Source organism: Triticum aestivum, chromosome 2B, assembly GCF_018294505.1.
Source record: "Triticum aestivum cultivar Chinese Spring chromosome 2B, IWGSC CS RefSeq v2.1, whole genome shotgun sequence".
Lineage (NCBI taxonomy): Eukaryota > Viridiplantae > Streptophyta > Magnoliopsida > Poales > Poaceae > Triticum > Triticum aestivum.
The window spans coordinates 72898116-72923401 of NC_057798.1; the positions used below are offsets into that span (position 1 = coordinate 72898116).

The 25286-nt window shown below is 45.0% G+C and overlaps 1 protein-coding gene and 1 long non-coding RNA gene across 5 annotated transcripts; one reads left to right on the forward strand and one right to left on the reverse strand.

Annotated features, from left to right (window-relative positions):
• Positions 1–2434: 2434 nt before the first annotated feature.
• Positions 2435–5152, reverse strand: LOC123043550 (uncharacterized). Of its 4 annotated transcripts, none has more exons than XR_006419320.1 (3): positions 4507–5152; positions 2982–3068; positions 2435–2763 (listed from the first exon to the last, which is right to left on the reverse strand). It is a non-coding gene; the product is annotated as an uncharacterized lncRNA (long non-coding RNA). The 4 variants fall into 4 exon arrangements; XR_006419322.1 differs by having other exon boundaries at positions 2982–3095; XR_006419321.1 differs by having other exon boundaries at positions 2982–3060; positions 4507–5150.
• Positions 5153–18372: 13220 nt separating this feature from the next.
• On the forward strand, positions 18373–23667 carry LOC123043551 (heat stress transcription factor A-2b). Its single transcript, XM_044466044.1, has 2 exons — positions 18373–18957; positions 22441–23667. Exons 1-2 carry the CDS (start codon positions 18652–18654, stop codon positions 23350–23352), a joined length of 1218 nt encoding a protein of 405 aa, XP_044321979.1. The 5' UTR covers positions 18373–18651; the 3' UTR covers positions 23353–23667.
• The last annotated feature ends 1619 nt before the right edge of the window (positions 23668–25286 follow it).

A 25286-nucleotide genomic window follows, 5' to 3' on the forward strand; every position in this document is an offset into this window, starting at 1 on the left:
TCGTTCTTCTTCCTAGCGGGATTTCAGGCAAGATGACCGCTACCCTGGATCTCACTACTATCATTGCTATGCTAGTTGCTTCGTTCTATCGCTATGCTGTGCTACCTATCACTTGCTCCTCAAGCCTCCCAAATTGCCATGTCAGCCTCTAACCTTGTCACCCTTCCTAGCAAACCGTTGCTTGGCTATGTTACCGCTTTGCTCAGCCCCTCTTATAGCGTGTTAGTTGCAGGTGAAGTTGAAGATTGCTCCATGGTGGATAGGATTATGTTGGGATATCACAATATCTCTTATTTAATTAATGCATCTATATACTTGGTAAAGGATGGAAGGCTCGACCTTATGCTTGGTGTTTTGTTCCACTCTTGCCGCCCTAGTATCCGTCATACCGGTGTTATGTTCCCGGATTTTGCGTTCCTTACGCGGTTGGGTGATTTATGGGACCCCCTTGACAGTTCGCTTTGAATAAAACTCCTCCAGCAAGGCCCAACCTTGGTTTTACCATTTGCCTACCTAAGCCTTTTTCCCTTGGGTTTCCGGAGCCCGAGGGTCATCTTTATTTACCCCCCCCCCCGGGCCAGTGCTCGTTGTGAGTGTTGGTCCAACCTGTCAGCCGCCGGTGGCCACCAGGGGCAACTCTGGGCTGGCCTACCGGAAGTTTGGACAATCCGGTGTGCCCTGAGAACGAGATATGTGCAGCTCCTATCAGGATTTGTCGGCACATTCGAGCGGCTTTGCTGGTCTTGTTTTACCATTGTCGAAATGTCTTGTAAACCGGGATTCCGAGACTGATCGGGTCTTCCTGGGAGAAGGTATATCCTTCGTTGATCGCGAGAGCTTATCATGGCCTAAGTTGGGACACCCCTGCAGGGTATTATCTTTCGAGAGCCCTGCCCGCGGTTATGTGGCAGATGGGAATTTGTTAATGTCCGGTTGTAGATAACTTGACACCAGATCCGAATTAAAACACATCAACCGTGTGTGTAGCCGTGATGGTCTCTTCTCGGCGGAGTCCGGGAAGTGAACACGGTCTTGTGTTATGTTTGACGTAAGTAGGAGTTCAGGATCACCTCTTGATCACTAGCTTCACGACCGTTCCTTTGCTCCTCTTCTCGCTCTCATTTGCGTATGTTAGCCACCATATCATGCTTAGCCGCTGCTGCAACCTCACCACTTTACCCCTTCCTTTCCCTTTAAGCTTTGCTAGTCTTGATACCCATGGTAATGGGATTGCTGAGTCCTCGTGGCTCACAGATTACTACAACAACAGTTGCAGGTATAGGTTATGCGATGACCATGACGCGAGAGCGATGTTTGCTTGTTATGGAGTTCTTCTTCTGCTTCTTCTTCGATCAGGGGATAGGTTCCAGGTCGGCTGCCTGGGCTAGCAGGGTGGATGTCGTTTGAGTTTCTTTTTGTGTTTCATCCGTAGTCGGATGTTGCTCTTATGTAAGATGTTGTTGTATTCATGTGGCATTGGATGCCTTATGTATGTATCCCCATCTATAATGTAATGTTGATGTAATGATATCCACCTTGCAAAAGCGTATCAATATGCGGTTCTATCCTTGGTGGGACCTTCGAGTCTCTTTAGGATAGTATCGCATATTGGGCGTGACAAGGATGCGGAGTAAAACCTCACACACGACGATAAACACCGAGATGTGGAGGAAAGAGTTCAGGGCTAGATCATGGAAATCTAGCCAGTAATAGAACATGAGTCCACGGACGAAGGGGTTGAGTGGAAAACCTAACCCTCTAAGGAAATGGGGGAGGAAGACGACCCTTTCACCGGGCTCCAGAGTGTGAATGATCTGGCCCTTGGTGGGGAGCCTGTGCGCGATGGTTGTGGCTGGGCACCCCGCACTCCGGAGATCCTTTATCTCCTTCTCCGTGACGGAGGAGGCCTCCCACTCGCCCTTGGAACCGGATCCGACCATGGTCAGAGGAGGTGGTGGTGGTGGCACTACAAGAGATCGGGCCTACTATGACGAGCCAAAGAATGTCGTGGAATGTCAAAAAATGTCATGAAATACACTACAATGACAATTTATTAGTGTCACGAGCATCGTCACAGAATCCCCGTCATAGATTACTCATAGTGACGGCGCGCACACTAAATGTCTTTCAAATGGGACCTTCGATGACGTTTTCTACAATGTCATGGACTTGGTATTCCTGTGACGGCCAATAAACGTCACATGCTGTATGAAAATATGCCATGCAATGTCAGAGCAACGTCACTAATGTGATTCCACATCAGCATAGCTGTAAACGTCCGAATTGTTTTCATTGAACTAGCATAATATTCATTGATTGAGTTGACATCATCATGATATATTTAATTCATTTCAAAACTTAATTACAATGAACAGCCAAATCAAGTATATTCCAAATGCATAATATATAAATAAATTAGATCAAAATCACATTATAAGTTTAAATAAAAGACAAATCACATTATAAGTGCAATCATCTTAGCCAAATTCACAAGTTTTAGCACTCGCTACAATAGACAAGTTGCAAAGTACCATTTAGATAACCACAAATCAGTCACACAGGTTTGGACTCAGACTAAAGTTGCTTGAGCACTTGAGAGAAAAAGCCATTAGTTTATCCATTTCATGTTGCTTCTTTCCCCCGGCTTCACTCTTGTCTTGTTGGCTCTTCTTCACAGCTTCAAATTCTTCTTGTTGTTTCTTCTCCATCTCTTCAAGCACTCTCTCTTGTGCTTCAAGTCTCACAATTAAGTCCTCCCAATGCCTATGAATTAGCGAAACACAATAGCATTGCATCTTCATTAGATGAAAAAAAAACACAACAATGTATCAAATTAGGAATCTAAAATAGAAAAGTACATTATTAAATGTCTTAGGCATGCATGCGAAAGGGCCAATAAAACAATAAACCCATAAATTAGTTATAATGGTTAAAGAACATGCATAACCAAGAGCTAGAGTTATAATGGATAAAGAACTTACAATATGTGCATCCCTTGGCCTAGCACACGCATCAACCATGCCTTTATCTTCCTCAAGAAATGCCATCCTTTCCCTCAATCTACAAAACTAGTAGCATGATTGTATTATGTGAAACTGCAAAAGATGACAGGGAATAGAACCAAATGAATTTCCAAAATACCTTCCATCCTATGGTTATCAACACAAACTAAATGAATTTTGCTTAAATTTGTTTGGACTTGGACCTTAACCGATGTAGCCATTCTACAACCATTCTACATGTGAATATTTACTTTCCTAATGCACACATGAATGTGATAAAGTAACAAACTTAGAATGCAAATATAAGCATGGGCGAAGCTAGGATTTAGACATGAGGAGGTGAAGCAAAATATGATCGCATAAAAGATAAAACATCACATAATATCTGGTATCAATTATTGTTTGTGTCCTTCCCTTCGTTCTTGTGTCATAACAAAGTTATGTAAGGATGTGCCAATTGTAAGTTTTGTATTTTTATTTTGGCATTTTTCTGTCTTTGGATTAACATCCAACCATTAGGGCCTCAGCTCACCCATATTAAACAAACACGAACTAAGTTTGCTCCAACATTAGAATTGGATTGTTAACTCAAGCATGAATTATATGCTAACAAATGCGCAAGTAAGTGAATGGGTATTGATTGAATTTAGACTAATCAGAATTACCAGACGCGGATTAAAAAGATATACACCAAATTAGTGATTCATTTTGCTGCTATTATGCAATGTATGAGGAAAACCAGATTAGTAGATTAAAATTCATACTGAAATGAACTAGCTACTAGTAGGTCTGTGCACCTATATACATTCAGATTTAAAGATCAATCTACTTGGGAAAATCAGCTTGGCATCGCGACAGCATTAAGAGCCCCCCGTGACTAGCACCGTAGCAGCTGGCGTAAAATCCATCGGCGACGTGCGGTGCTCACTCATACACAAATAGGGCGAATCCACTTTCACAATGATGGGCCCATCGATCTGAGTTAACGTGCGGTGCTAGGCTTTTTTAGAGAAACTACGACGCTGGGTCATGAGCAACGAGATGGAGAAGCTAAATACAGCAATAGCTTAATCATTGGCTTTTTTTAGTGGGGCCTTGGTGCATACATAGAACCATTAGTACACGGTGATTAATTCGTATCCTACTGATATTACGTGCTCCAATTCATTGAGGGGGGCGAATTATTAGGGGCTCCGCCCTTGAATACAGGTTGCACTAGTATAATATATTTCTCAAAGTGATGATACTAAAACTGATGTACTGCACAAACAAACTGCTGGAATATTTCTGCTTGGCACATAAAAAGTGTCCCCAAATCACAGAAGGTGCTGATCTATATATCACAAAATTCTAGCAGTATGAATTAAGTGTTCATTAACTTATGGTAAGCTAATTAGTTCACAAATTTCACATCACCTAGTTCATCAGTAGATCAAAACATCAAAAGTTCACTCAATATCCTAAAAAAAGGGGGAAATAGACAGAGAAAAGGGGATCTCCTCACCATGCGCGGGTGGAGTCCCTGGACGACTGATCCGACAGTGAGGCGGGTAGGGGGTGGCCGTGGAAGACGGCCATCGTCGTGACGGTGGTGGCGGATCTAGTCGTCGTGGAGGTTGGCCTTGCCCACTGTGGTGGCTGACGACGACCATCAGACGCCGGGAGGCGGGGGGAGCGCGGGAAGGAGGTGTCCGTCGTGGCAGGGCTGCACCTCTGCTCCCACCGCGGTGGACGTTGGAGGAGGGCCACGAAGGTAGTGACGCGTGCGTCAACGTGCTGGAGGGGTCGGCCGCGTTCCGGAGCGCAGCGTCGGGGAAGAAACGCGGGAGCTGCTGCGAAGATCACGCCATGGACGAGCGTCCCGAGAGCGTCGAGAAGAGCAGGCGCACGGCGGGCTCTTCCTCCCGGCCCGACTGTCGCCGTTGCAGGAGGCTTCCTCGGGGACCCGATGGCGGCGGTGGCTGCAGTTGTTGCGTCGATGGTGGGGGCGGCGGAGGTGGACGGGAGTGGGAACGTGGGAGAGGAGCGGCGAAGGGGATTGGAAGATTGGATCGGGATTGAGAAACCAAGAGGACGGTGCGAGATTGGATCGCTCCAAAAATAATTGCCAACCCCGCCTAGCAAATTAAAATCAGTTTGGGTTTCCATTCTTTCCGCGCCGGAGAGCAAATCTACTTGGAACGATTCTTAAAAAAAGGGGTTTGGCACGCTCACGTCAAAAAAAATAGTGGGGTTTTTTAACACAAAAAATAGTATGTGTATAATATATTTTTTTTTGCGGGCATGTACGTGTATAATCTGATCTTTTTTTTGCGATCAGTGTATAATCTGATCTTTTTTTTGCGATCAGTGTATAATCTGATCACCTGATCAAAAGATTAAAAAACGTCACGTACCTTGTACCATGTATATAATCTGATAAAATAAAAGTAAAAAACATGTACGAGGTCCCATGTATATGTAATCTGATAAAATAAAAATAAAAAGCATGTACCACGTACCATGTATCATGTATGTTGTGTTCCTGTATATTCCCTTTTTTGAGATAGAACGAAACAACTACAGCGCCATATTCATGGGTTCACGAACAACACAAATAATCTTTTTTCTTGCCACTACTTTTTTGTATTATATTGAACAAAAATAATTGCATCGCTTACCACGTGACATAAATGTGGTAAGCAACCCAAACTATTAAAAAATTTGCATCGCTCAATAACCTATGAAATTACCATGGCTGGTCCAACCACCAACATTCAGACATGGGTCCTATTTCTCAAAAAATAAAATCACACATGGGTCACACAAAAAATACGCTGACGCGTGGGTCCTACTGCTCAATAACCCGTGAAGCTTCTATGGTGGGTTCCACTGCTAGTAGTTACACGATGAAAAAAAATGAGCGTCGCATAGTTGTAATAATCAGTGACTGTAGTAGGTCATCATGGAAATTATGAAAACGTCATAGAAATTGGCAGCCAGGTGGCACTCAGCTGCTTAGGTAATTCAATGACATTAACCGTCACTGTTTTTACAACAATCAGTGACGCGACCTCCAAAACATCACACATTAGATATTTTTGTGATGTTGTCAACCATCGTCACAAGGATTTTCGTCACAGTATCTCAATTTTCTTGTAGTGTGGTGAGGAAGACGAAAACCTTTCGGGTGCTGATAGCTTGGGAGGTTGGAAGCTAAGGAGATTGGAAGGCGTGGGGAAGAAAGGAGAAATCCATTGCCCTCTTATAGGCAGTAAAAATGCAACCATTCCCCCACTTGTGCATTGAAACTCGCCTATTCCCAATGAAAGTGTGCGCCGTAAACGGTTGGGTTATCCAAGTTTTATTGATGAGCAATCCGGTATTAAGTGGGCACGATCTCTATTTTGACAGGACGGGCCAATAGGGCTTGGCCTCGAAACACGGAACGCAGGGTGTGAAAACAGTTCAAAACACAGAAGGGTCAAGTCTGACGCTTCGCCGAAAAAAGTTGTCAGTAAAGACACTATTCCTATTTTTTATATCCTGCCTTCGCGGCTAAGGGCTGTGTTATGGAAGGCCGAACACAGTTCTTCTATGGAGGTAAGCTGACATATATTGTTCAGGGAACCCGCCTCACAATGCCGAAGATAATCTGCGTGCCGAACATGTCATCATTGAAGACTGGTTCAGGGGCTACAGAGGGAGTCCTGGACTAAGGGGTCCTCGGGCGTCCGGTCTATTGGATATGGGCCGGACTGATGGGCCGTCAAGATACAAGGTAGAATACCACTTCTCGTGTCCGGTAGGGACTCCCATATACGTGGATGGCAAGTTTAGGTGTCCGGATCTACTATTTCCTTTCTGTTAAACCGACTTTGTACAGCCCTAAGCCTCTTCGGTATCTATATAAACCGGAGGGTTAGATCGAAGGCAGGATCACAACATTGATAGGCTAGCCAGGCTAGGGTTTAGCCATTACGATCTCGAGGTAGATCAACTCTTGTAACCCATGTATTCATCGAATATAATCAAGCAGGAGTAGGGTTTTACCTACATTAAGAGGGTCCGAACCTGGGTAAACACCGTGTCCTTTTGATCATACTTACCATAGATCTTTAGACATACAGCTTGGGCCCCCCTACCCGTCGGTTTTGGCACCGACACCCCTCCCCTTCATCGCTCGAGCCTGGCTCGCTGGAAACGGCCGATTCGGCCATTCCTAGCGGGCCAGGCTAAGGGTGCTTTGAGGTTCATCCTATGCAGGACAAACAGTAAACACAGGCATCCAAACAACCCATTTTCATTCCGCGCGGGCCTGACCCGACCTAATTATTGGGGAACGTAGTAATTTAAAAAAAAATTCCTACGCACACGCAAGATCATGGTGATGCATAGCAACGAGAGGGGAGAGTGTTGTCCACGTACCCTCGTAGACCGTAAGCGGAAGCGTTATGACAACGCGGTTGATGTAGTCGTACGTCTTCACAATCCGACCGATCCAAGCACCGAACGTACGGCACCTCTGATTTTAGCACACGTTCAGCTCGATGACGATCCCCGGACTCCGATCCAGCAGGGTTTCGGGGATGAGTTCCGTCAGCACGACGGCGTGGTGATGATGATGATGTTCTACCGACGCAGGGCTTCGCCTAAGCACTGCAACGATATGACCAAGGTGGAATATGGTGGAGGGGGGCACCGCACACGGCTAAGGAACGATCACGAAGATCAACTTATGTGTTCTAGGGTGCCCCCGTGCCCCCGTATATAAAGGAGGGAGGGGGGAGGTGCGGCCGGCCCCCAAGGGGTGCGCTTGGAGGAGTCCTACTCCCACCGGGAGTAGGACTCCCCCCTCTTGCCTTGGTGGAGAAGGAAAGGGGGGAGGGGAAAGAGGAAAGGGGGGGCGCCGCCCCCCTCCTTGTCCTATTCGGACTAGGGGGGAGGGGGCGCGCGGCCTGCCTTGGCCGGCCCTCCTCTTCTCCCTCATGGCCCATGTAGGCCCAATAACCCCCGGGGGGGTTCCGGTAACCCCCCGGTACTCCGGAAAAATCCCGGTTTCTCCCGGAACGATTCCGATATCCAAATATAGGCTTCCAATATATCAATCTTTATGTCTCGACCATTTAGAGACTCCTCGTCATGTCCTGGATCACATCCGAGACTCCGAACAACCTTCGGTACATCAAAATATATAAACTCATAATAAAACTGTCATCGTAACGTTAAGCGTGCGGACCCTACGGGTTCGAGAACTATGTAGACATGACCTAGAACTATTCTCGGTCAATAACCAATAGCGGAACTTGGATGCTCATATTGGCTCCTACATATTCTACGAAGATCTTTATCGGTCAAACCGCATAACAACATACGTTGTTCCCTTTGTCATCGGCATGTTACTTGCCTGAGATTCGATCATCGATATCTAATACCTAGTTCAATCTCGTTACCGGCAAGTCTCTTTACTCGTTACGTAATGCATCATTCCGTAACTAACTCATTAGCTACATTGCTTGCAAAGCTTATAGTGATGTGCATTACCGAGAGGGCCCAGAGATACCTCTCCGACAATTGGAGTGACAAAACCTAATCTTGAAATACGCCAACCCAACATGTACCTTTGGAGACACCTGTAGTACTCCTTTATAATCACCCAGTTACATTGTGACGTTTGGTAGCACCCACAGTGTTCCTCCGGTAAACGGGAGTTGCATAATCTCATAGTTATAGGAACATGTATAAGTCATGAAGAAAGCAATAGCAATATACTAAACGATCAAGTGCTAGGCTAACAGAATGGGTCATGTCAATCACATCATTCTCCTAATGATGTGATCCCGTTAATCAAATGACAACTCTTTTGTCCATGGCTAGGAAACATAACCATCTTTGATAAACGAGCTAGTCAAGTAGAGGCATACTAGTGACACTATGTTTGTCTATGTATTCACACATGTATTATGTTTCCGGTTAATACAATTCTAGCATGAATAATAAACATTTATCATGATATAAGGAAATAAATAATAACTTTATTATTGCCTCTAGGGCATATTTCCTTCAGTCTCCCACTTGCACTAGAGTTAATAATCTAGTTCACATCATCATGTGATTTAACACCAATATTCATATCTGTATATGATTAACACCCATAGTTCACATCGTCATGTGACCAACACCCAAAGGGTTTACTAGAGTCAATAATCTAGTTCACATCGCTATGTGATTTACACCCAAAGAGTACTAAGGTATGATCATGTTTTGCTCATGAGAGAAGTTTAGTCAACGGGTCTGTCACATTCAGAGCCGTATGTATTTTGCAAATATTCTATGTCTACAATGCTCTGCACGGAGCTACTCTAGCTAATTGCTCCCACTTTCAATATGTATCCAGATTGAGACTTAGAGTCATCTGGATTGGTGTAAAAGCTTGCAACGATGTAACTCTTTACGACGGGCTCTTTTTATCACCTCCATAATCGAGAAACATCTCCTTAGTCCTCACTAAGGATATTCTTGACCGCTGTCCAGTGATCTACTATTAGATCACTATTGTACTCCCTTGCCAAACCAGGGCAGAGTATACAATAGGTCTGGTCCATAGCATGGCATACTTTTATAGAACCTATGACTGAATGGATAGGGAATGACTTTCATTCTCTTACTATTTTCTGCTGTGGTCGGGATTTGAGTCTTACTCAATATCATACCTTTGCAACACAGGCAAGAACTCTTTCTTTGACTATTCCATTTTTAACTACTTCAAAATCTTGTCAAGGTATGTACTTATTGAAAATCTTATCAAGCGTCATGATCTATCTCAATAGATCTTGATGCTCAATATGTAAGTAGCTTTACTGAGGTCTTTCTTTGAAAAACTCTTTTCAAACACTCCTTTATGCTTTGCAGAAAAATTCTATATCATTTCCGATCAACAATATGTCTTACACATATAATATCAGAAATGCTACAGAGCTCCCACTCACTTTCTTGTAAATACAAGCCTTTCCAAAAGTCTGTATAAAACCATATGCTTTGATCAACTCATCAAAGCATATATTCCAACTCCGAGATGCTTGCACCAGTCCATTGATGGATCGCTGGAGCTTGCACATTTTGTTAGCACCTTTAGGATTGACAAAACCTTCTGGTTGCATCATATACAACTCTTCTTTAAAGAATCCATTGAGGAATGCAGTTTTTACATCCATTTGCCAGATTTCATAAAATGTGGCAATTGCTAACATGATTCAGACAGACTTAAGCATCGATACAAGTGAGAAAATCTCATCGCATTCAACACCTTGAACTTGTCGAAAATCTTTCGCAACAAGTCGAGCTTTAGTAGATAGTAACACTACTATCAGTGTCCGTCTTCCTCTTGAAGATCCATTTATTTAACATGGCTTGCTGATCATCGAGCAAGTCAATCAAAGTCCATATTTTGTTCTCATACATGGATCTCATCTCAGATTTTATGGCCTCAAGCCATTTCGCGGAATCTGGGCTCATCATCGCTTCCTCATAGTTCGTAGGTTCATCATGGTCTAGTAACATGACTTCCAGAACAGGATTACCGTACCACTCTGGTGCGGATCTTTCTCTGGAAGACCTACAAGGTTTTGTAGTAACTTGATCTGAAGTTTCATGATCATCATCATTAGCTTCCTCACTAATTGGTGCAGGAATCACTGGAACTGATTTCTGTGATGAACTACTTTCCAATAAGGGAGAAGGTACAATTACCTCATCAAGTTCTACTTTCCTCCCACTCACTTTTTTTCGAGAGAAACTCCTTCTATAGAAAGGATCCATATTAAGCAACAAAGATCTTGCCTTCGATCTGTGATAGAAGGTGTACCCAAAAGTCTCTTTTGGGTATTCTATGAAGACGTACTTCTCCGATTTGGATTTGAGCTTATCATGCTGAAACTTTTTCACATAAGCATTGCAACCCCAAACTTTAAGAAACGACAACTTAGGTTCATTGCTAAACCATAGTTCATACGGTGTCGTCTCAACGGATTTAGATGGTGCCCTATTTAACGTGAATGCAACTGTCTCTAATGCATAACCCCAAAACGATAGTGGTAAACTGATAAGAGACATCATAGATTGCACCATATCCAATAAAGTGCGGTTACGACGTTCGGACACACCATAATGTTGTAGTGTTCCAGGTGGCATGAGTTTGTGAAACTATTCCACATTGTTTTAATTGAAAACCAAACTCGTAACTCAAATATTCGTCTCCATGATCAGATCGTAGAAACTTTATTTTCTTGTTACGATGATTCTCCACTTTACTCTGAAATTCTTTGAACTTTTCAAATGTTTCAGACTTGTGCTTCATTAAGTAGATATACTCATATCTTCTCAAATCATCTTGTTAAGGTGAAAATAACGATACCCGCCACGAGCATCAACACTCATTGGACCGTATACATCGGTATGTATTATTTCCAATAAGTCACTAGCTCGTTCCATTGTTCCGGAGAATGGAGTTTTAGTCATCTTGCCCAAAAGGTACGGTTCGCAAGCATCAAATGATTCATAATCAAGTGATTCCAAAAGTCCATTTTTATGGAGTTTCTTCATGCGCTTTACACCAATATGACCTAAACGGCAGTGCCACAAATATGTTGCACTATCATTATCAACTTTGCATCTTTTGGCATCAATATTATGAATATGTGTATCACTACGATCGAGATCCAACAAACTATTTTCATTGGGTGTATGATCATTGAAGGTTTTATTCATGTAAACAGAACAACAATTATTCTCTAACTTTAAATGAATAACCGTATTGCAATAAACATGATCAAATCATATTCATGCTCAACACAAACGCCAAATAACATTTATTTAGGTTTAACACTAATCCCGAAAGTATAGGGAGTGTGCGATGATGATCATATCAATCTTGGAACCACTTCCAAAACACATCGTCACTTCACCCTCAACTAGTCTGTATTTATTCTGTAACTCCTGTTTCGAGCTACTAATTTTTAGCAACCGAACAAGTATCAAATACTCAGGGGCTACTATAAACACTAGTAAGGTACACATCAATAAGTTGTATATCAAATATACCCTTGTTCACTTTGCCATCCTTCTTATCCACCAAATATTCAGGGCATTTCCGCTTTTAGTGACCATTTCCTTTGCAGTATAATCACTCAGTTTCAGGCTTTGTTCCAGCTTTGGGCTTCTTCGCGGGAGTGACAACTTGCTTGCCATTCTACTTGAAGTTCCCCTTTCTTTCCCTTTGCCCTTTTCTTGAAACTAGTGATCTTGTTAATCATCAACACTTGATGCTCTTTTCTTGATTTCTACCTTCGTTGATTTCAGCATCACGAAGAGCTCGGGAATCATTTTCGTCACCCCTTGCATTATAGTTCATCACGAAGTTCCAGTAACTTGGTGATGGTGACTAGAGAACTCTGCCAATCACTATCTTATCTGGAAGATTGACTCCCACTTGATTCAAGCGATTGTTAGTACTCAGACAATCTAAGCACTTGCTCACTAGTTGAGCAATTCTCCTCAATATTTTAGCTATAGAACTTGTTGGAGACTTCATATCTCTCAACTCGGGTATTTGCTTGAAATATTAACTTCAACTCCTGGAACATCTCATATGGTCCATGATGTTCAAAATGTCTTTGAAGTCCCGATTCTAAGCCGTTAAGCATGGTGCACTAAACTATCAAGTAGTCATCATATTGAGCTAGCCAAACATTCATAACGTCTGCATCTGCTCCTGCAATAGGTCTGTCACCTAGCGGTGCATTAAGGACATAATTCTTCTGTGCAGCAATGAGGATAAACCTCAGCAATCCGCATCATTGCTACTAACATCTTTCAACACAATTTTCTCTAGGGACATATCAAAATAAACATATGAAAGCAACAACGCAAGCTATTGATTTACAACATAATTTGCAAAATACTACCAGGACTAAATTCATGATAAATTTAAGTTCAATTAATCACATTACTAAAGAACTCCCACTTAGATGGACATCCCTCTAATCCTCTAAGTGATTACGTGATCCATATCAACTACACCATGTCCGATCATCACGTGAGATGGAGTAGTTTCAACGGTGAACATCAATATGTTGATCATATCTACTATATGATTCATGCTCGACCTTTCGGTCACCGTGTTCCGAGGCCGTATCTATTATATGCTAGGCTCGTCAAGTTTAACCTGAGTATTCCGCGTGTGCAACTGTTTTGCACCCGTTATATTTGAACGTAGAGCCTATCACACCCGATCATCACGTGGTGTCTCAGCACGAAGAACTTTCGCAACGGTGCATACTCAGGGAGAACACTTCTTGATAATTTAGTGAGAGATCATCTTAAAATGCTACCGACAATCAAAGCAAGATAAGATGCATAAAAGATAAACATCACATGCAATCAATATAAGTGATATGATATGGCCATCATCATCTTGTGCTTGTGATCTCCATCTCCGAAGCACCGTCGTGATCACCATCGTCACCGGCGCGACACCTTGATCTCCATCGTAGTATCGTTGTCATTACGCCATCTATTGCTTCTACGACTATCGCTACCGCTTAGGGATAAAGTAAAGCAATTACAGGGCGTTTGCATTTCATACAATAAAGCGACAACCATATGGCTCCTGCCAGTTGCCGATAACTTCGGTTACAAAACATGATCATCTCATACAATAAAATATAGCATCACGTCTTGACCATATCACATCACAACATGCCCTGCAAAAACAAGTTAGACGTCCTCTACTTTGTTGTTGCAAATTTTACGTGGCTGCTACGGGCTGAGCAAGAACCGTTCTTACCTACGCATCAAAACCACAATGATAGTTTGTCAAGTTGGTGCTGTTTTAACCTTCGCAAGGACCGGGCGTAGCCACACTCGGTTCAACTAAAGTGAGAGAGACAGACACCCGCCAGTGACCTTTAAGCACGAGTGCTTGTAACGATGAAACCAGTCTCGCGTAAGCGTACGCGTAATGTAGGTCCGGGCCGCTTCATCTCACAATACCACTGAACCAAAGTATGACATGCTGGTAAGCAGTATGAATTATATCGCCCGCAACTCACTTGTGTTCTACTCGTGCATATGACATCTACGCATAAAACCTGGCTCTGATACCCCTGTTGGGGAACGTAGTAATTTTAAAAAAAATTCCTACGCACACGCAAGATCATGGTGATGCATAGCAACGAGAGGGGAGAGTGTTGTCCATGTACCCTCGTAGACCATAAGCGGAAGCGTTATGACAACGCGGTTGATGTAGTCGTATGTCTTCACAATCCGACCGGTCCAAGCACCGAACGTACGGCACCTCCGAGTTTAGCACACGTTCAGCTCGATGACGATCCCCGGACTCCGATCCAGCAGGGTTTCGGGGATGAGTTCTGTCAGCACGACGGTGTGGTGACGATGATGATGTTCTACCGACGCAGGGCTTCGCCTAAGCACCACAACGATATGACCGAGGTGGAATATGGTGGAGGGGGGCACCGCACACGGCTAAGGAACGATCACGAAGATCAACTTATGTGTTCTAGGGTGCCCCCTGCCCTCGTATATAAAGGAGGGAGGGGGGAGGTGCGGCCGGCCCCCAAGGGGTGCGCCTGGAGGAGTCCTACTCCCACCGGGAGTAGGACTCCCCCCTCTTGCCTTGGTGGAGAAGGAAAGGGGGGAGGAGAAAGAGGAAAGGGGGGCGGCGCCCCCCTCCTTGTCCTATTCGGACTAGGGGGGAGGGGGCGCGCGTCCTGCCCTGTCCGGCCCTCCTCTTCTCCCTCATGGCCCATGTAGGCCCAATAACCCCCGGGGGGGTTCCGATAACCCCCCGGTACTCCGAAAAAATCCCGGTTTCTCCCGGAACAATTCCGATATCCAAATATAGGCTTCCAATATATCAATCTTTATGTCTCGACCATTTTGAGACTCCTCGTCATGTCCTGGATCACATCCGAGACTCCGAACAACCTTCGGTACATCAAAATATATAAACTCATAATAAAACTGTCATCGTAACGTTAAGCGTGCGGACCCTACGGGTTCGAGAACTATGTAGACATGACCTAGAACTATTCACGGTCAATAACCAATAGCGGAACCTGGATGCTCATATTGGCTCCTACATATTCTACGAAGATCTTTATCGGTCAAACCGCATAACAACATACGTTGTTCCCTTTGTCATCGGCATGTTACTTGCCCGAGATTCGATCATCGATATCTAATACCTAGTTCAATCTCATTACCGGCAAGTCTCTTTACTCGTTACGTAATGCATCATTCCGTAACTAACTCATTAGCTACATTGCTTGCAAGGCTTATAGTGATGTGCGTTACCGAGAGGGCCCAGAGATACCTCTCCGACAATCGGAGTGACAAAACCTAATCTCGAAATACACCAACCCAACATGTACCTTTGGAGACACCTGTAGTACTCCTTTATAATCACCCAGTTACGTTGTGACGTTTGGTAGCACCCAAAGTGTTCCTCCGGTAAACGGGAGTTGCATAATCTCTTAGTTACAGGAACATGTATAAGTCATGAAGAAAGCAATAGCAATATACTAAACGATCAAGTGCTAGGCTAACGGAATGGGTCATGTCAATCACATCATTCTCCTAATGATGTGATCCTGTTAATCAAATGACAACTCTTTTGTCCATGGCAAGGAAACATAACCATCTTTGATAAACGAGCTAGTCAAGTAGAGGCATACTAGTGACACTATGTTTGTCTATGTATTCACACATGTATTATGTTTCCGGTTAATACAATTCTAGCATGAATAATAAACATTTATCATGATATAAGGAAATAAATAATAACTTTATTATTGCCTATAGGGCATATTTCCTTCACTAATGCAGGCTACCAAACGCGTCCCTAATCGAGTGGAGGTGAGAGATAACACCTACCCCTCACTGTTGAGGATCAAGTAAAGCGTTGGCTGGATACTCAGCCCAACATCTACTTTAGATATGCTCCAAGACCGCTTGGTGTCCTGCTATCCTGGCTTATAATTTTATTCTTAGCTGCTCTGGTTCCTTTGTTCCGCATGTCTTTAATGGTCATTTTGTATTTTGGTAACGCTGTGACTCCTTCATTTTAGGTGTTTTTTTGGCACTTTGGTGCCTTTCACTTTTAAGTCATTGTTGGACATCCTGTCTCAGACTTCTTTAGGCCTTGTACAATGCAGGATGCTTAGAGGTGATGCTTACAAAAATAAACTGATTTTTCTTCAGCACCAGCACTTATTTGTAGATGATAGATGCTTACTTAGGCACCCTTCCTCTAGAGATAAGCACCGGTGCTTCAGAAAAACTTGATTTATTTTACTAAGCACCTTGCATCATATAAAGCTGGGTTTATGAGTAATAATGGAGCCGGCAAGCTCTCTTCTTGTTGATTAAAAAAGGGAAACGTTCCTACGACCAACCGGGCGAGTCTTGGGCCGGTCGCACCGCGCGAGTTCGATCGATGAGATCGTGCGTCTCTCGTGCATGATCCCTAGCTTTTTCTTCTTTCTCTTTATCTTCTTCTTCCCTTCATGGCCCGACCGACCTCTTCCCTTTCTTCTTTTGCTCACCAGCTTCCTCCCCCCCCCGAGAAGCACGACCGGCTGGTGAGCTTGAGTGCTGCCGCGTGCCCAACTGCTAACCACCATTTTCTTAGGCTCATAGCGTGCTTTAGCAGGTCTGTAGGATGACGACTGGGAGAGGTCGCCATGGCCGCACGCGATGGGGCGAGCACCAAATCCTGCGACCGACAAGCCAGGCAGGGGCGACCAGCGATAGCCGTAGCTGCAACTGGCAAACCAGAGTTTGGAGATGCGCGACCGCACGCTGGAATTGGATGACATCGGGGCTAGAACCATGATGGAAATTTGCTGGAACCGATCGACGTTTGGGGTACAACAATGGTGAATTATTGCAGCATCGCGATAGAGATTTTTGCTAGAACTACGACATGTGTTGCAAACGGCGCATTGAGGAGCTACAACCATTTGACAAGAAGCACGACGGTCGATGGCGAACAAATGCTACAAACCATGAACGACAAAGGCTGCAACCAGCGACAAATGCTACAATCATGAACGATGAAAGCTGCAACCGGCGATGAGAAAATCTTCAACCGGTGAAGATTTTATTTCAACCATAGACGATAGAAGCCATGGACGATGACGAAAAGTTGCAACCGCCGGTGACCAAAGCTGGAACTGACATTGAAAAAAGCTTCAACCATTTTATGTCTCAGCTGCGATCCACGAGCAGCAACCATCGAGGATTTTTTATACAACCGTTGATGATTTGCTACAACCTTTTTTCACGGCTACCACGGTGCTACAAGTGCGGCGACGTGATCTAGTGTGTAGCGGGGTGGCGCGGTGTTGTGCCGGCGATGACAAGAACTGCGGCGTTGCAACCTTGGGGGCGATGCGACCATGGTGAGCGGCAACCTTGGGGGTCAGCGGGGGTGCTGCACTTTGAGCGGCCAATCCTGCTACTCGCCGGAGCTGCACATGTCGTGTGGAGCTGTGATGATGGGGCAGAGGTATTTCGCAAGGGTTGGAAAAGAGAGAGGGGCGCCATGGGAGGATGCGTGTGTGTCAACTATGGGTGGCCAAACGGGCCAGGCTAAACGGGCCAGCCCGCGAGCACGCCGGCACGGCCCACCATGGGCCAGGACGGCACGGGCTAAACGGGCCATGCCCGGCACATGACACGTCTTGGGCCGTGCCTGGGCCTGGAGCATGGGCACACGGGCCGGCACGACACAACCCGTTTATTTTTGATATAATTGTTAGATTTTTTTATATATGTATACCTAAGATATAGCCCAATAGGCCTAAATGGGCCAACGTGCCGGCCCGTTTACTAACTGGGCCGTGCCTGGGCATGAAGGCGCAGCACACGGACCGGCACATCACGGCCCGTATAGTAATCGTGCCCTAGCGGGCCGTGCCGGGCCAGGCACGATTACGATGAGCCGGCCGTGCCGTGCTGGGCTGGCCCGTTTGGACAGGTCTGGTGTCAACCACAACTCGTACTCGCGAGAAAGGAGGAGGATTGAAGTGCGCACGAGAGAAGATCCAATCTGAACGATTATTATTGAGCGAATCAAACGACCGGCGTGGCGACTGGCTTAAATTTGAGCCGGCCAACCGGCGCCTATCACTCGCCATTAATAAAAAAAAAACCTGACCGCTCCCCACCGCTGTGCCGCTTATCGTGACCAGAGCACACAGCTGCACACAGCTGCAGAGCCAGACACACCGACACTTGTCGCCCCGGCCCATGCGAGGCCCGCGTCGAGCCCGGGTCCCGACACGTGCCCGACCCGCACCCTTCATCCTCCTCCAAACCCCTGCTCCATTCCCAAAATAGCAATCTCTCTCCTCTCCTCTCCGCTCCCCTCCCCGCCGCTCCTCTTCCCCTCGCCGCCGAGAGGAGAGACCGATCCCATCCCATCCCGGCGGGAGCTCCGCCGCAGACTTCCCCATCAGCTGCTTTCGCGTGCGCTTCCGGCGGGTTGGAGCGATACGGTTTCGACGTGTCCGTAGCGCGATTTCCCCCGCCTTATCTTGTTGGGCGGTGCGGTTCCTTGTGAGGGAGGGTTCTTGGGGGTTTGGGGGGCATGGACCCGGTGCCGAGTCTGGTCAAGGAGGAGGAGGAGGAGGAGGGTGCGCACGGGAGAGGCGATTCGCCGGGGGCCAGGGCGGCGCCAAGGCCGATGGAGGGGCTGCACGACGCCGGGCCGCCGCCGTTCCTGACGAAGACCTACGACATGGTGGATGACCCCAACACCGACAGCATCATGTCGTGGAGCTCCGGCAACAACAGCTTCGTGGTGTGGGATCCGCACGCCTTCGCCACGGTGCTACTACCCAGGCACTTCAAGCACAGCAACTTCTCCAGCTTTGTCAGGCAGCTCAACACCTATGTAAGCCACCAAGCCTGATTCCCTTGATTCCTCTTGCAGATTTGCAATGCAGCAGCTGATTTGTGATGCCTCTATGCCGCTGTGAGTGTAGCTGCTTTTTTTGCATCTTCTCGAAGCTCCCAAATGCAATGCTGTGGGACTGTAGCCATTGAGATTGTGTTGCCAAATTTGGTGAAGACAAGTACAGAAAAAGAGTCAATTGCAACTGCATAATACTATTAACTATTCTGGTTCAACAGTGGAGATATCATCTCTTGTTCTTCATGATTAGGACATTTTGCACTTCAGAAAATTGGTGGTATTGCACTAAACAAGCAGAGCTAAATCCCGGAAATGCGTAGGAATGGCATGTATCCAAATGCACAATATTTATGTAGAGAAGTGCATTGGAATCCCTGGCTGATAAACTTCAGTTAAGAAGAAGCCAACACATTCACAAAACTTTACTTGTTGGGCTGGATGTGCTGGATAATAAACCTTATGTCATCATCAAAAGAAAAGAGTTGCCGAGGAAAGTTTATTCTCTCTGTTCCACATGCACTTATCCTTACCTTGTTACTGTCATATTTTTTTAGATAATATTCATAAGATAATCAACCGCAACATTTTCTTGCATTTGTTGTACGATTGTGTACTTCATGCCTTCATATTAGAGCTCCCACTTCCTGAATTAACAGCAATTGGAATATATTCATGGTGTGCCACATTGTTTGACTTCTTTGGGAGCATGTGCATGGTGCCATCTTAGGTCATATGTCACTTATCAAATGCCCACCTTCATAATTCGTATGGCTGTTGCACTGTGCTGTTACCTGCTTTCACCACCATGCAGTGGTTACATTTGCAACCTCCCTCCTTTTTTTGCCAATTTGGTGAAATGCTTAAAAATAAATAACTGGAGGTTGAAGATTGTTGTATGTTACTCCCTCCATGTCATAAGTGACGTTTTAGACATACCCTAAGTCAAAGTAATAGAGCTTTGACTACAAATATCATTTTAATGAAAATAAAAATTTGTATGTATATATTTGTTTCGAAAAGTATTTCTAGAATCTACTTTCTAAAATTTTGTACGTATATTGCATTATAAATTACTGGTCAAAGTTACATCTTGAAAACCATGTCAGTGTCTAAACTTCACTTATTTGTGATATGGAGGGAGTATTAACTAGTCAGCGTGGCTCAGATGGTTAGATTTGCTGGCTCGGTCTCTCGGAGGTGCTCATAGGGGTAGGGTGTGCGAGTGTGCGTTCATAGGGGTAAGTGTATGTGTGTATGCGAGTGTCTGTGTTTGTACTGTGTTTCTAAAAAAAAAGTCTCGTGAATAGTATGGATATCAGGTCTCATTCTTTATGATTAGATTTATTGTACTACTTAAGAACATCTTGGCATTACATTAGAACAAGCAAAAGCTAACTCCCAAAAGTGAACACGGATACATATTATTGTATAGAAAAGCATAGGGAATCCCAAGCAGAAAAACTTAAGTTAATGAAGCAGCATATTGGAAAACTCTAGTTAAGTGAACTTACATTCAGATATAAGTAAAAGCTGTATTTTAACAGTTTCTCAGAATTACTCCCCTATGGTACTTTTTTGCTCATGTTACCATAAAAAGGAAAACAACATTCTTGTGAGCAAAATGTTAATTCTGTGTGTGTGCATTTCAGTTTTCTGTACCCTGCTAGTGTGTAGTTATGAGTAAATTCACTTACCATCAGGTAAAGTGAAGCTAGTTGCACATTGGACGAATTTTGCAACAATAAGCAGTTCGAACCAGGATAGGGCCAAAAAGATTGTGCGTAGCACCACCTCATTTTTCCTTCGTTGCCTCTATTGAAACCTGCCCCTTATCTTTTTTGCTTTGGTGATGGATGAGGTCACAAGGGATATACAAGGAGATATCCCATGGTGTATGCTCTTTGCGGATGATGTGGTGCTAGTCGATGATAGTCGGACGGGGTTCAATAGGAAGTTAGAGCTATGGAAACAAACCTTGGAATCGAAAGGTTTTGGACTTGGTAGAACTAAAACCGTGTACATGAGGTGCGGTTTCAGTACTACTAGGCACGAGGAGGAGGAGGGGGAGGAGGAGGAGGTTAGCCTTGATAGGCAGGTGGTGCTTCAGAAGGACACCTTTCGATATTTGGGGTTAGTGCTATAGAAGGATGTGGATATCGATGAAGATGTGAACCATCGAATCAAAGCCGGATGGGTGAAGTGGTGCCAAGCTTCTGGCAATCTCTGTGACAAGAGAGTGCCACAAAAGCCAAAAGGCAAATTCTGTAGGATGGTGGTTCGACCTGCAATGTTGTATGGCGCCGAGTGCAGTGGCGGAGCTTAAGCCAAAATTGTGGGGGGGGGGGGGGCATGGGCTAGAGGGGGGGCAAACATAACTATTTTAGCTGATTTTTAATGGAAAATATGCCTAACACAAAGGAGTATCTACATGTTTTCTCGTGAGCCTGGGGGGCCATGGCTCAGGTTGGCCCCCATGTAGCTCCGCCACTGGCTGAGTGTTGGCCAACTAAAAGGCGACATGTTCAACAATTAGGTGTGACGGAGATGCGCATGTTGAGATGGATGTGTGGCCACACAAGGAAGGACCGAGTCTGGAATGATGATATACGAGATAGAGTTGGGGTAGCACCGATTGAAGAGAAGCTTGTCCAACATCGTCTGAGATGGTTTGGGCATATTCAGCGCAGGCCTCCAGAAGCGCCAGTGCATAGCGGATGGCTAAAGCATGCTGATTATGTCAAGAGAGGTTGGGGTAGACCGAACTTGACATGGGAGGAGTCGGTCAAGAGAGATCTGAAGGACTGGAGATCACCAGAGAACTAGCCATGGACAGGGGTGTGTGGAAGCTTGCTATTCATGTGCCAGAACTATGAGTTGGTTGCGAGATCTTATGGGTTTCACCTCTAGCCTACCCCAACTTGTTTGGGACTAAAGGCTTTGTTGTTGTTATTGCCTATATTGAAACCTGCATACGTGCCCCCACTTCATATTTCCCTGTGCAGTACTGCTGTTACCTTCTCTCCCTGTTTAGTGGTTAATATGCATTCCTCTCATTTTTTACTTTTGCCACTGAATAAAGGTTGTATTCTAAAATGGGTTCAATATCTTCACGGTACATCTTTTATTCTTCTAGATAGAAGAATTGACAGTTCTTTTATTTTTGACTATATATTCATTTTTTTCCTTGAAAGGAAGAAAGAATGAAGATTAAAGATGATTTTTTGAAACAATGTAGTGAAGATACAACTGAAATGATGCAAAATGAACTTAAACACGTTCTAAAGAGGTAACCAGAAGATACCCTGTTACATTTCTATCTCTTATGATCTGGAAAGAAGTAACTGTAATTATAATGTCTTGTTTGTCTTATGTTGAGAAAGAATTAACATCTTGATCCAAACTTGCATGAGAAAATCTCCTGGAAGTAACTTTTCCCTGTTATGTTGTTTGTTGGCTTCTCAGGGCTTCAGAAAGGTGGATCCTGACCGATGGGAGTTTGCCAATGAGGGTTTCCTACGGGGACAGAGGCACCTGCTGAAGAACATCAGGCGTCGAAAGCCTCCCGCTCATACTGCTTCAAATCAGCAGTCCCTTGGATCTTACCTTGAAGTGGGGCACTTCGGATATGATGCAGAGATCGACCGGCTGAAAAGGGACAAACAGCTATTGATGGCAGAAGTGGTGAAGCTAAGGCAGGAACAGCAGAACATGAAGGTGCATCTGAAAGCCATGGAGGATAGGCTACGTGGAACCGAGCAGAAGCAGCAGCAGATGACTTCATTCATGGCACGTATCTTGCGGAACCCTGAATTCTTGAAGCAACTGATTGCCAAGAATGAGATGAGCAAGGAGCTCCATGACGCTATCTCGAAGAAAAGGAGGCGCCGCATCGACGGTGGACCTGAAGCTTATGCCGTGGGCGCTAGTAGCAGCAACCTGGAGCAAGAGTCGCCTGTTGTGTTTGATTCTCATGGGTCAGTGGAACTTCTTGCCGAGGGGTCAGTGCCGGTGCCCGTGGAACTCCTTGCTGATGGGATCCCACCAGATCTGGAAGGTTCAGTGGCACTCCTTGATGACGGGATTCCACCTGACCTGGAATGTTCAGTGGAACTCCTTGTTGATGGGATTCCAGCTGATCTCAACGGCTCAGGCATCGACGCTAACGGCGTAACAGAGCCACAGGATTTTGGTCTCGGTACATGTGAAGCGCAGCAGAACAGAGTCCCGGGGTTGTTCCATGATAATTTCTGGGAGGAGCTGCTGAACAAAGGGCTCAGCGGTGAGAACGACGAGCCGGTTAACGCCGACGGCATGGATGTGCTGTCTGAGAAGATGGGCTATTTCATCCCAAATAGTCCAACCCTCTCAACCTAGTTCCATTCCATTCTATCAAATTGCCGTGACTTTCTTCATGTTTCATCTATCCACCCTGTGGTGCCTATGCAAGTGTCGGCAGTGATTCCCCACCGTGTCCTGGTCTTCGAGTCGTCTAAACCCTAGACTTCCCTGGGATTATGTGATTTATCAGTGTTTCCTTCGATTGACCTTAGAGATCTGTTTGTTGTTTCAGGCGATATAGCCTCGTCAGTCTGTAAAGCGGGCACTGCTAGGTGTTCAATGCACATGTTCTGGTCTATACCGTGTAAGACGGTCTTTTGTGGGCTAAAGTTGTACTCCTGTCTGGATTTATAGGCATCTTTGTGGTTAGGTCGTCAATTTGACTAACGAAATATAGGTTATATCACATAAAAACCCCTGTTTAAGAATTCATCCGATTAACCAGTTAACTTGCCGATTAATCCCTACTCGTAGGGTCACTGAGTAGCCTATAAACCGATAAATCGTCCGATTAATTGATTAAATAACTGATTAACTTGCTGATTAGCCAATTAATTCCCTACTCACCAGTCAACCAAGCAACTACCAGTTAATTTCCTCAACAATGATAAAAACATATCAACATATGTTATATCACATAAAAACATATCAACATATGTTATATCACATAAAAACATATCAACAGAATCATGTTCAAATGGAGTTTGGAATCATATTGAAATGATGTTTGGAATCGTATATTTTCAGTGACAAAAAACACATATTTCGGTATTCAAATCAAAGTCGTAAAAAGATACCCGCACACCTTGTAAACCTGGATAGAACGAGTAGTATTTGTTGAAATATGAGATGGGCCTAGAGCCCATAGCCCATATGATAATTTCAGATTTAATCTCTAAGGCCCATGTAGGTGGCATGACAAGGTGGTGGGTTCCATCATGCTAGTGGAAAGAGAGTTGGAGTGGTTTATAAGGGATTCTCTCCCTCGTGCTATTGAAGCTTGAGAAGAAAAGAAGCCCTCGCGCACTCCTCCGCTCGCCGCGGCGCGGGTTGCGGGATTGAGCCGAGCCGAGCTCACTGCTATGCGCTTCTTTTATCCACGCCCATGTCGTTCCTTTGCTGTTGCCGCCGGCGACTCCACCGCGTACACGGGAGAGCAGGCCTCCGAAACCCCGCCTCTACGGATCCTGTACAGGAGAGGGGCGATTAGGTTTTTGGGTAGCGACTACGCGACTGCTCGCTTCTGTTCATCTACGTCCGCATCACCATGTCGACCGATGCCGACCGTGCCGCTGCTGAGAAGGCCGCCGAGGATGTCGCGGCTGCCGCCGGCGCGTGGCCGATTGGAGGGTATACATCGCTGATCCCTCTCGTGTTTCTTTCTGTTGTAGCAGTACTAGCGATATGCGTAGATGTTTCTATTATGTATGTAGTACATGCTCTGTTAGATCGTAATCAGTTTGTTATCAATGCTGTTCATGTCATGCTAATGATTTATTCATGGATTAATTTAATCGAAAAACTGCCTATTTTCTCATCAATCCAAAAACCTAATGTGTGTAGGAGTTTTTTGAATTCTGGCTTTGCTGCTGCACTGAAACCGTCTCCGTTTACGGGGACATACTTTAAGCGTTGACAGACTAAAACCACCTTATGACTTACGGCCATGAACGTGTTCTGGGTCGCTTGACTCCCACAGGAACGATCACTACTGAACAGGAGAAGGCGTTCAAGGAGGCCACTGTCGTGTTCCTCGGGGCGGTTCTGAGCGTGATTGGAGATAAGCTGGTTGACGCATATTTGCATATGCGGTCTGCCAAGGACTTGTGGGAGGCGCCCGAATCTAAGCTCGGGGTTGCCGATGCAGGGAGCGAGATGTATATTATAGAGCAGTTCCACGATTACAAGATGGTTAAAAACCGTCCTGTATTGGAGCAGGCTCATGAGATAATATGCATTGTTAAGGAGTT

What these genes read in the sequence shown, in the direction of transcription:
- LOC123043551 (XM_044466044.1), top strand. Translation starts at nt 18,652, where the DNA reads ATGGACCCGGTGCCGAGTCTGGTCAAGGAGGAGGAGGAGGAGGAGGGT. An exon ending in TCAGGCAGCTCAACACCTAT is followed by an intron (nt 18,958 to 22,440) that starts GTAAGCCACCAA and finishes TTGGCTTCTCAG; the next exon opens with GGCTTCAGAAAGGTGGATCC.